Here is a 12,973-nt window from a genome sequence, read left to right on the forward strand (position 1 = left end):
GAGAAAGGTGTAAAAACGAATGCAGTTGTGTATCAAAATACAGTCCTGACGAACCTTGTGGAACCTGTTTCTCATACCATGTTCAATAACAGGCACTGGGTATTCCAACAAGATTCGGCGCCAGCTCATAGAGCGAAGAACACACAAGACTGGCTGGCGGCGCGTGAAATCGACTTCATCCGGCACGAAGACTGGCCTCCTCCAGTCCAGATTTGAATCCGTTAGATTACAAGATATGGCAACACTTGGAGGAAAAGGCGTGCTCAAAGCCTCATCCCAATTTGGAGTCACTCAAGACATCCTTGATTAAGGCAGCCGCCGATATTGACATGGACCTCGTTCGTGCTGCGATAGACGACTGGCCGCGCAGATTGAAGGCCTGTATTCAAAATCACGGAGGTCATTTTGAATAAACTTTAGTGTCATAAGAATCTATGTTTTGTTAAGTTCATTTTGGTATATGAATAATGAATAAACTTGTTTCAATTATTTTACATTAAACATGTGACAGAATTTATGACCTGACTAGGTATTGTCCCACCCTCCTACACTCTCCCAGCTACCACTAATGGTGTCTTACCACACCAATATCGGAGTTCCACTACAGTAGTCTCAATCTATTCAATGCAGCAGTCCCAGTGCATCCACTATAGCAGTCTCACTTCCACCATAGTCCTTATAGTTACTGGGTAATAAAACACTAATAAATAATGAATGGAATTAAAAATTTATTAACCCTACCTATCTATGTTATAATCTTTCCATTTGTCAAAAACACCTTATCACATGGATTTGAAAAGTATTATGGTTACAAAATTCTAAATAATTATGATCTTATGTTAGATTATGTAAAAGCTGAATGTATATTTTGGTACAACTAGTAAAAATATTAAAAAAGGCGATTATTAAAGAAAAAACTTAATTCATAAAGTTTCTATGAGTCATACATGTTTAACGCACATTTTAATTTGTTTTCTACTACAAAGAAATTTTATTACTAATTTACTACGATAAAAATTTGAAAAGAATTTGTTGAAACTACCTAACTAGTGATTAAATAAAAAATAATAATACAAGAAGAAAAAAACATTACAATTATGTAGTAATTAAAATGTTATTATTATTATGTTTACCACAAAGAAATTCGAACAAAAATTGGTCCTAATAAAAATGCAATCTCTAATAAATATTCATGTAAAAATTTCTTAATAATTTTAAATGAATATTAAACATTTCTTTCCGCAAATTCAAATGCAGCTCGTATCGAAACTATTTTAATTTCTATGAAAAAAAACCTATGACTGATCTTATCTGTGATTAAAACATTCATATTAATATCATATAATAAAAAAAAAACAATCAGTCATATTTAAATTATAGTAAAACTTATAACGAAAACATAGTGACAGTGCAGCATATAAAATGCAAAAACAATTAACATCATATGGATATCTGTTTTCTAGATTTTTCTAGTAAAAAAACCCATCTCCATTCAGTTTAAAGACATACTAAATAATAGTGTTATTTTTAAGTGTGCAGTATCCTTATTGTGATTTTATTATTATATGGTCAATCATCGTGACTGACTTGTACGCCAACATTGTCGATACGAATTACTGATATCATTTAGTACCAGAGCCTACTAACAAAGCGGTGACACATCCAAAACTGTTTGAAGTCGTGAGATCAAATTCCTATTTAAGACAACACGAGTATTTTATAAAAAAAATATATAAATTAATTTTGGGTCAGTGGCTCTTGTACTAAACAGTATGTTCAAAAAAACGTTAATTGTACCTACGTACCAACTTCATTTAGAACTGTTCTAATTTTATCTCAAAGAAGTCATAAGCTACAGAAATACTGCATTATATGTATTATTGAATAATGGATTATTATCTAAAACAATCCTACAGAAATAATAAAAAAATCGTGATCATTTTCAATTGCAACAAAATATCGTTCAAACAATAATTAAGACTTATTAACATCAATAACAATATATATAATAATGTAGTGTGTTCTGTTGAATTTAATCCGGTGGCTACACTCGACACGTGAAGACGCGCGACCGGTGTGCTTAGTGCGAGTTTAGCGTCCTCGATAGCGTAAAAGTTAAGCCAATTTTGTATGCAGTTGGAACAGCGCCCCTAGCGGCGAACGTACGCAAACGATTCCATTCCATACAAATATGAGTTAACTTTTACGCTATCGAGAACGTTAAAAAACTTGCACTAAGCACACTGGTCTTTACTAAACCCCTCCGTATGGACCATTTCAGGAACAACCTCCTCATCAAGAGAAATTCCGTTTGAACAATACCGCGGCAAGCATCACAAAAATATCCAAAATAATAGGCAGTTAAGATACTTTCGAACTGTGTGTTTAGTGCGAGTTTTTTAACGTAAAATTTAACTCAAATTTGTATGCAGTTGGAACAGCGCCCCTAGCGGCAAACGTAGGTACCCTATCCAAGTCCATACAAACTGGAGTTAACTTTTACGCTGTCGAGAACGTTAAAAAAACTCGGACTAAGCACACTATGATTATTTTTGCTCAAAACTAAGGTAGTTTCATCACAAATCAGACGATACGGCTGTGTACACTGACTCAAAAGTGGTTTGGTAGTTACGTGTTTAACGTATATCAGTAATTAGTTAATTTTATAAAAAACGTATTTTTTACATTACCTAATTAGTCATGAATTAGACTTTCCTGAAAACGCAGCAGATGATAACAACTCTAATCCTTTCTCTTTTTGTGAACGTTCTGATATTATATAAAACTATGACAATTATTTAAAATTGAAAATGTTTTTTTTATGTGCTCCATAACTTATTATTACCAAAAATAAAAAATGTTTAGCGAATACATTCGTGTTCTTGATTATGCATAAAGGTAGAATTTATGTAAAATTTAAAATCGTATCTATTTATTTATTAATAATAGAGAATAAAATGTGATTTTTTTACTATCAAACGATTATAATAAATTCTGATTACACATTGACAATTTAAAACAATACATTCCCTATTAATTTATTTTTGGTAATTAAAATCTAACGGTCACGTATTTATTAATAAATATATAATTTTATAAACGTTTTGTTCTGTTTACATTTAGAATAAAGAAGCAGGTACATAAAGTCGATATAGGATTTGATGAGTCTCTCCATGTGATATATAAATCTAAGTATATAAAAATAAATATGATCTCTAATACACGTCTAAATTTGAAAAACGCTAGCAAGCTACAACCACTACGACCTATGGCCACACAGTACATTTTGCATTACGCCATCAATATAAAAAACTATTCAAACACATTTCGATACTCCACGAAGATGTCAATATCCAATATATATATATTAATAATTATAATTATGAGGTAATAAGTTTTCATTCTGTTTCGGGAACCCAACGAGATTATTTTAAACGTCTTAACCTCATATTGGGTCGTATTAAAATTTTATCTTTCAATTTTAAAAGCTTCATTTTTTTCATATGTACTGCTTACATAAATATAAATATCTCTCTTTTAAAAAAACCCTTCGTTCAATCTCGGTGCATCCCTCGCACATTAACAGTTTTTAATTTAACTTTGAATTTCAACACTCAGTCATTTTAGTACATCATGATTTAGGTAAGTATCGGGACGTTACGTGTGTGACGCTGACTCAATAATGAATCGCGAGCGCGCGAGTGCGATTGACTTCTCATTGTTTCTTTTATCACGCATTAATTCCGGAGGTACGCTACAGATGTCGCCACTTTATCGCAAATATGTAGTTCAGTTATTTTGTAAACAAACGGAATAGTAGTGTAGACTCTGGGACCATTGCTGATATTTATTTATTAGCGGTAGGCAGCGGCTTGGCTCTGCCCTTGGCATTGCTGAAGCCCATGGGCGACGGTAACCACTCACCATCAGGTGGGCCGTATGCTCGTCTGCCTATAAAGGCAATAAAAAAAAAAAGTAAATAATTTCCATTGTAACCATAAATCAGTGCAAAGCTCTTAGTTTATATATAACTATGTTACGGTCGGTCTTCGTAACATGCAAGCTCTTTCAAAGACCCCCACCTCCGAACAATACGTGCGTTGCTGTAGGCCATCCGTAATTTGTTTTTTCTGTTACTATTAACCACGATAACCTTAGATACGTATAAAAGTTACAACACGTACCACATTAGCGAGTGTTAATAAACACAATAGGATACTAAAAGTCCGCAAAATGCGTGTTGAGGGAATAATACACAATATTAAAAATTTAATATAAGAGCGCTATATACTATTTTGTACTTGGTAATGGGTGAACTACACTGTAATTGCCACTAAAATATCAATTATTACAGACTTTAAATTGTTCGTTTTTTTATTATCCTGTGTGCATAGTGCGAGTTTTTTTAACGTTCTCGATAGCGTAAAAGTTAACTCGAATCTGTATGCAGTTGGATAGAGTTCCTCCATTTGCCGCTAGGGGCGCTATTCCAACTGCATACAAATTTCGAGTTAACTTTTACGCTATCGAGAATGTTTAAAAAGCTCGCACCAAGCTTCTTTCTATGCGTATAAAAAGCTTTTTTAATTTGGATATTATTAAATGTAAAGGATATACCTACGGAGTTTTCGTAGCAGATATCAACGGATACCCGATAGGGTTGTCACGTAAATTTTAATAAAAAATCAAAATATCCTATAGTTTCTGAATTCTAAATGCGAACACCAAACAATTGGTCAATTATAGTGTTAGTTACCCTACCGTTATTTTGTAAGTGGGCTCTAACATTACGTCAACTAGACTGCTCATCGTCAAAACATTAACAAATGTAACTAACGCATCATTACATCGATTACCCAAAAACAGGGTTTTATTATAATCTGAAAGTAGACGTACACAAAATATCAAAAGGCAAACGGGCGCGTATTGCTTCAGTTACGATATTGCGACATATGCCACTACATACTTACTTAAATAACATATGTTTAATATTACGATATTATCTATACCCAACTTTAGGAATACGGAACGAAAACGACCTATTTAAAAAAAAGCAATTCAATTGAAAACACCACCTCTCCGCGATTAAGACATTGATAACATGAGAGAATTTGACAAAAGAATAAGTTTAATAACCGTCGAGGACAATTGAAGTACATACTTATTATATACATACAAAAAAATATCTATAAAATATACATACATACAAAAAAAACATACTTTTAATTTATTTAAATTCAATTCGTAACCGTTTATTATTGCAAAAACACATCCGATTTATGGTAGATAAAAAATATTATTCAGTTTTATAACGTTATTAGTCGCTTTCGTTCTGAATTCCCAAAGTCGATTAAAATTTGAAAAAATACTACTTAAATCTATATTCTTTTTAAACGCTAATACAAATTTTGTTTTGTCACTATCATTAAATATTTAAAGTTACAAAAAATAATAATAATAAAATACTTGTAACACTTCACTTCAATATAATTATCTGAAATACATAGATAGATGAATATAAATAGCCTTAACAAAAATACAGCGTCTAATCAGATTATGTTCGTATAAAATAAAAAGATTTCAATACAAAAATTTTGTGTTGTGAATTTTCTTATAAAAAACATTAGAACTTTTTTTAAGACAAAAATGACCAACTCCAACAAATCCTTTTGCCTCAAACGCTACAGATTACATTTGCGAGTACACTTGTCGACTATACACTACCACATCGCCTTCACCATGCCTGGGGTTTTGTTACCATGACAACACAATAACGAAAATAATAACTCGTTCAATGATCCACAGAGTATCACGACTACTTAAAAAAAACAACGTTCCTTTTGACTTTTGAAAAAAAAATGGAATACCTTCTCAGCTACGGAGACAGTGAAATTCCTTGGTATCTTAAAACAGTATTGTGAGATGAGATGAAATCTCTGTAAAGGATCACAGTATTTTTAGGTCTCGTATATTGGCTAAAGACAAAAAGCCGAGTCATGGACAAAAAAAAAAAGAAACTCAAAGCGCTATGAACATTTACGTGCCGTATTTAAATTACTAACATCCACATATAACGATCTCCTACGGCTCATTGAAACGAAAAACCCATCATTTCTATCTAAAATTTACAAAAGGCAAAACAAATTTTTTTTTTTTTAAATATTTAAAGGAAAATGAATCTTATCTCAACCACAGAAATCAGATTTTTTAATTTGACAACTACTCTTCCAACGTTTGAACTCTTATCAAGATTCTACATTCACATGAAAACGTTAATATAAAAATGCATTTAATCGAATACAGTCTAGTTACTCTTTTCATTTAAAACAGTATACAAACTTTCAATAGCCAAGTCATAAAGATTATCAACGTTCATAAGATATAATCTGTGGAAATGCGACAAACACCTACTGAAACATTTTTACTATAACTGCGAGAAATTACCAACGATCGCAAAATTGTATACGGCGATAATTTAACAATAAAAAAAAATAAAAATTTTTTGTGAGAAACCAACCTTGACTACTGTTTAAATACCATTTAATAATTATTGGAAGCTCCAAGCGTGTACGAACCATAGACAAAAACTATTTATTTCAAACAGATTAAATATGCGTTATCTTTCTATGATTATTATTATTAAAATGTTACTTTATATTCGTTTCGTTTATTGGTCCTTTTAGTGAATGAATTTTCAGGATTATGGCGCAAAAAATAAATACACTAATTTAGTGTACCGTCCTACTTTAGTAAAGTCCAGTAAGCCCTCTATCAACTACATACATATACATAGTAAATTGCATATAATTCTTTCTTAATTTTGATTGACCTGCAAGAGCTATTCTTCACTCCGAGCAAAAAAAAAACAATTCTTTATGTTTTTATAACTACACGAGGCTTTGTGCGAACTAAACCCAAATCGCTACAGAAAACTACAATCTAAACATATACTCAGCGAGAAGGGGCGTAGTATATAATTAATATATATATGTGTAAGACTATAAACTGCATTATTTTAAAGTCTATGTTAAATATGCCAACATTATTATGTGTTTATAAAATTATTAAAAATGTGCAACACTATATTTCTGCATTACAACAATCGTACAGACATTGATCGATATTAATGTATAAATAATATGATATACAAAATATAAATTTTTTTCAATTCAATATTATTGAAGCTAGAGCTACACGAGACACACATGTATGACTATATGTCGTTAAGACAAGCCAAATGCTCACCGGAGTATTTATTTGAGGACAAGCTGTTTAGAGTAAGCGATCAAATAATAGTTTAGTTTGATAGTATATATATTGAACACTTTACCTACCCTACCCTAGATACTGAAACCTTTAACGTGCACAATCCAACGCACTACTGCCCTTTTTTAAAATAAAAAAAATTCAATATAGTGTGTCAGTCTGAACATGTACACACAGCCTTATGACGGGATGTGGATGAGTGATTTATATACACACCGAATGTGTGCCTCGCCCTAACACAGTAATAGCTTAAGAAGTACACTAAAGGTACTACAGCAATGTCAATGAATACACGATTGCTGTAAATGCTAATTGAATTATAATTATATTTTATATTTTCAGTTCAAAATCACGATTACAAGTTCCTAAAATATGTAATGCGCTGGTTATACGCACGACGTTTTTCTTATTATTGCTTTTCCATTCCTTAACCCTAGTCTATTTATGCATATCTTTTTTTAATGACAAAATTCCTTGGATATTGATTAAAAAAGGAATTTGACTTTCAACTTCATTAAATTCCAAATATGAAATAAGACCGTGGTTACAGATTTCCAAGGTTTCTTACTTTAATATAAATTATGTTGTATTTTTTAACAATGTTGCCAATACATCTTTCATGGTTTTTGGTCGTTTAATAGACCTCTCATACATATGCAGAAAATAGCTCCAAAACTAGTTCGTGATTCACAAGACAGATTACCACAAAATATAAGTTTCTACTGAAATAGCTTTTGTTCTTTTTATTCTTCAGAATAAGTTTGTTGTTAACTTACATCTACTTTTTCATCAAATTTAAAAGTGTCCAAGTGGTATATTTATTATTATTTTGTCATTTTAATATTGGTCAATAGCGGCAGATCTTAAATTCTTATTGTATTGTTAAGTATATATTTTCGTATCAGTATTAATAAATGCAAACACAATGCAGGAGCATAAGCTCCTGTCCCTTCCAAATGAATAATGCAAGCTCTTTAAGCAGCGAGAAAACCTTGACGCAACGCATTTCTGTTAAGTGTTTTGTTCGATACTGTAACAGAAGACGAATGTCAATGACCTCGCGATCGATATTTTTCCATGAGATATTATTCTCTATGATTTACCTTCAACAATGGTGAATATTAACGTACGGTCCAAGTGGCACTCGAAGAGCAGTATTTCAAACAGCAACCGGAACGAGGCGGCGCCGACGCTATTGGTGTCTCTGCACCGGGGTCTGGCAGTAGGGGCAGTGGTCCGTGGTGCCCGCGCACTTGTCGCACAGCACGTAGTGGTTGCACGGCGCCAGCGTGACGCTGCGGGGCTGCTCCTCGCAGCCCATGCACTTGGTGGCCGTCTCCAGGTACAACGCCTTCTCGATCTCCTCGAGGTCCGCCCGCGCGCGCGACTGCAGCGCCTTGAGCGCTGGCAGCGACAGCGCCCGCGGGTCCCGGCGCGGCGCCAGCGCGTCCAGCTCGCGCCGCAGCGCCAGCGCGTGTGCCAGCGCCTCGTCGCGCTGCCGCTCCGCCACCGCCGCCTTGCGCGCCGCGTCCTCCGCCTCGCGCTGCCACGCCTCGCACGCCGCCCGCGCCTGCGCCACGCGCTCGTCCCACCGCGCCACCGCCGCCCGCGCCGCCGCCACCTCCTCGCGCAGCCGCGACACCTCGCAGCCGCCGCCCTCGAACGCGCCGAAGCTGCCAGCCTTGAGACCGAACGCGTCGGGTCCGTATCGCAGGAAAGCCGGCAGCGGTGAGCCGCCCGGGGGACTGAACCCGCGCAGGGCGGGTCGCGCCGACGGAATGTTGACGGGAGCGGAGCCCGCGAGCGCGCCCTCGCCGTCCGAGAGATCGCGGTCCAGAGCCGCGACAAGATTGATGGGGTCATCGAGGTGCAGATCGTCAAGTGCACAGCCGACCACCTCCTGCAGCACGGCGGTATCGAAAGGCAGAGGCCGAGCACGCGCAGCCTGCGGACCAGATCCCCCGCTGGACGTGGACGCGCATTCAGATCCGTCACCGGCGCCATTTGTGAGAGGACCGGAAGGGGTTGTAGAGCGATCTTTCTTGTCGGGCAACGCGGAGGACAGCAAGTCCGCGAGACTGGTTCCGCAGTCGCCGGGGCCGGGCTCGCGGCCGCCAGGTTCTTCGGGCTCAACGTGCGCAAAGGCGCAGAACAAGCCTCGTGGACAGTATCCCGCCTGCTGAACGTCGTTGCATTTTGTGGATTTATAGATTTCTGGATGGAACTGCTGCTCCGTCCGCGTATGACAGTACCCACAAGTGTCACCGGCTTCACAATTGCTGGGCTCGCCCCACTCCTCACCATGCTTCACGTTCGGGCACGGTGTGCTGCGATATTTATACTTTCTAGGAGACCTACGTTTATCCTGCAAATTAATAGAATTTATTATGTTTTATACTTGTTGTATTTCAAATATTTATTTATAATTTCAATTAACAAATCCTTATCACTCACTTTACTATTATGATACTGAGGGCATGCATACCCTTGTCTACAAAGCCTAGGAGGTCTTTTACATGGTTCCGTTTTATATGATGACAGGACATAATTTGTATCTGTGAACAAGTAAGCTTGTTAATTTCAGTTAAAACATCTATTTAATCTATATCTATACTTATACTAATACTAATACTAATACTAATACTAATACTAATACTAATACTAATACTAATACTAATAATATTATAAAGAGGAAAGATTTGTTTGTTTGTTTGTTTCGAATAGGCTCCGAAACTACTGGACCGATTTGAAAAATTCTTTTTCCATTGGAAGCCGACATTGTCCCTGATGAACATAGGCTACTTTTTTTATTTTTTTTATATTTTTTTATTTTGGTTTCATTTGTATTTCAATGTTTCCGAAGCGAAGCGAGGGCGGGTCGCTAGTCTAATATATTTTTAATCTTGTATAATGTTGTCGCCTTATCAGAAAGTTCAAGGTCACCCAAAGAGAAATGGAGAGGGCTATGCCCAGATCAAATCAGGAATGAAGAGATTTGCAGGAAAACCATGGTAACCATAATAACATAACATAGCCCAAAGAATTGCGACATTGAAGTGGCAGTGGGCAGGGCACATTGAGCTCATAGAAGACATGGAGTTTGGGACCGAAAAGATATCGAGTGGCGATCGCATACTGGAAGACGTAGCGTGGGTAGGTCTCCCACGAGGTAGCCAGACCTGTCAAAATTCGCGGGTACCCGCTGGATGTAGGCTGCGCAGGACCGGTCGTTGTGACGAGGCTCGGGGAAGGCCTATACCCAGCATTAGACGTCTATGCTGTTGCAGACAGTACCTTGCCACTTGGGGTCTTCGTTGATGAGGTTCCGCTCTCGGTCGAGGGCGTTGGGCGCGGCGTCGTCGTCCGCGTCAAGTGCGTGCAGCTCGCGCACGTCCAGCACGGGGGGGCGCAGGTCGGGCGCGCCGTGTGCGAACGCGCAATGCGCCCCGTTCTTGGTGCAGAGGCCGCGCGTGTCCGTGTCATGTACGCACATGCAAGTTTTGTAGTAGCGCAAGTGATATCGTCGCTCCGTGTCGCCCGCCGTGCGATGCAGGAACGGACACCTGATGCGTGCACATTTGTTAATGATATATATACAATTATGATAAATCTCACAATTTTCTTCTCTTCGCATTGTATTCGTTCAAGAAATATTTGTGTTTAACATGTAATGTAAATTTTAATTGCTCGACTATGAAATTAACAAAAGATAATAATAATAATCTTACAGCACTATTGTTGATATGATTCAACTAAAAAACGTGGTATACTCTCAGAATCTTTTAAAACGAACCCATCACAGCCTTTTGATCATCCCAACACTCAACACCAAAGCAGAGATTAATCCCTACTACCTGAAACTTCTGCTTCTGTACAACATTTCAATAGATCCTTTTGCCATATACTAAGAATGAACTCCTCTCCTCGGTGTTTCCTGAGCCCAACAACACAGGCTGATTCAAGTAATATTTGAAAACGTATTTTAGCAGTAGACCATGGTGTATTTTTGCTTTTGCCTAATGCTTTGCAAATTGCCTAAGTTTATCATCACTTTCACATGTGAGATGACTTATTTAGACTGGCTGTATAGCTTGGATGTCAATTACCACAATACCAATGGCAGCATGTGAAAATTTTAAGAATACGCTTTGGTAAACTTTTTTTTTTTATACCTATAAAGAAGTCACTGAGACTGATATATAATATATATTTTTATTGATAGATAATAAATAAAGTTTAAATACATACATAGCAAACAAACCTGTTCATTACGTGAATATTTGCACGATGTAAGCCATTGGTATTAATTTCAGCAACATATGTACTTAAAACTTTTTGTTAAAACATCTACAAGCATCTGTGATCAAACAGCACAGTTTTCTTAGTGTCTAACAAACATTAATTTATGGACAAAATGTGTAAACACTATGACACATTATATGATTGAATTGGATGAATTATTAGGTAATACAACCATTAAATGAATCTGTTGACTTATTTTTTTTTTCAAACAAAGAGCCACATTCAAAGAAAATGAAAAAGTTGAGCACTTTAATTTCTAAATTATGTTACAATTAAGGGCTTCTTTCCAAACACTAGATATAAATTATATTCATTACACACGAAAAAGTTAAACATATCAATTTCAAAACTTTATCATTTAATTTTAATTACTTCTGTGATACACAATCCTCTGATACTTATAGTATTGTTCTTGTGAAAAATGACAAGTGAAATTACAAAATGAAATAAATTAAACATTATTTTATTAAAATACCAAACTCGAGCACTACAGTAAATTTTGTTTTGTCAAAATAAACAACTTTTTTAGATGTTTTGTGATTTTTGTATACATCAGAACATCGAACAGAAGCTTTTTAAATGTATTAGGGTTACGAAAAACAAGTATATTATGTTTTCTACAAAATGTTTAGGTAAACAAAGCGTGTTAAAGTACTCACTCGTCTCCGTCTTCGCAAACGCCCGACGTCTCGTTGTACTTCGTACAGTAATTGTCCGCGCTATAGTTGAAGGTCCCGTCTCTTTTTCTAACAGGTCTGCGTCTCCTTTGATTATTAAAATGCCAATGAAAACACGTAAACGGCCTGTGTTGTGTACATTTATGTTGGAGAAAAGATGGACACTGCTCCACTCGGAATTCTTTTAGATATCTGTAATTCAACAACTCCAATTTAATGTTCACCGACATCACATCACGTTTACTTCAAATTTTGTAAACTAAATGGTTCGTTACTTGTAATGATTCGGTTTTTCGGTTTGGGCTGTTAACAAAGGCTTGGATTCCGACGGCATTTTGGAAAACTAGGTATTACTGCGCCTTTCGCGTCGCGCAGGGTACGCTTACCGCCAACCAATTAAATTCAATCACTTTTCCGAACTAATCTTAAACAGCTATTTTTATAAGAATTTACTTTTATAAATGGATGAAAATAAGTTATGCGATCCATTTAAACAAAAATAACGAAAGTCCAAAACATTAAAAACTTTTATTTTCATGGGTTTTGAAAAAAAACCTATCAAATAACATTCGTGACAGCAGAAATGTCACATCGACTGTTGTGTTTTCTGTTTGTTTCTTTCTATCTTCAATATTTTGCCACATGCATCTTGAGATAAAATATTTGGAAAGTTGCATTCCTTTTTACGCTTTAGATTATATTAGTTTGGTGCTTTTCATTAGAATAAT

General features: G+C 36.1%; 1 protein-coding gene across 1 annotated transcript; it reads right to left on the bottom strand.

Moving 5' to 3' along the window:
- Window positions 1-708: 708 nt before the first annotated feature.
- Window positions 709-12,840, bottom strand: unk (RING finger protein unk). The gene is made up of 5 exons (XM_028172193.2): window positions 12,521-12,840; window positions 12,228-12,437; window positions 10,561-10,829; window positions 9,721-9,821; window positions 709-9,631 (listed from the first exon to the last, which is right to left on the bottom strand). The coding sequence occupies exons 1-5, from the start codon at window positions 12,577-12,579 to the stop codon at window positions 8,459-8,461; spliced, it is 1,812 nt and encodes a 603-aa protein (XP_028027994.2). The 5' UTR covers window positions 12,580-12,840; the 3' UTR covers window positions 709-8,458.
- Between the last annotated feature and the right edge of the window lie 133 nt (window positions 12,841-12,973).

The sequence above is a fragment of the Bombyx mandarina genome, chromosome 17, assembly GCF_030267445.1.
Source record: "Bombyx mandarina strain Sakado chromosome 17, ASM3026744v2".
Taxonomy (NCBI): Eukaryota; Metazoa; Arthropoda; class Insecta; order Lepidoptera; family Bombycidae; genus Bombyx; species Bombyx mandarina.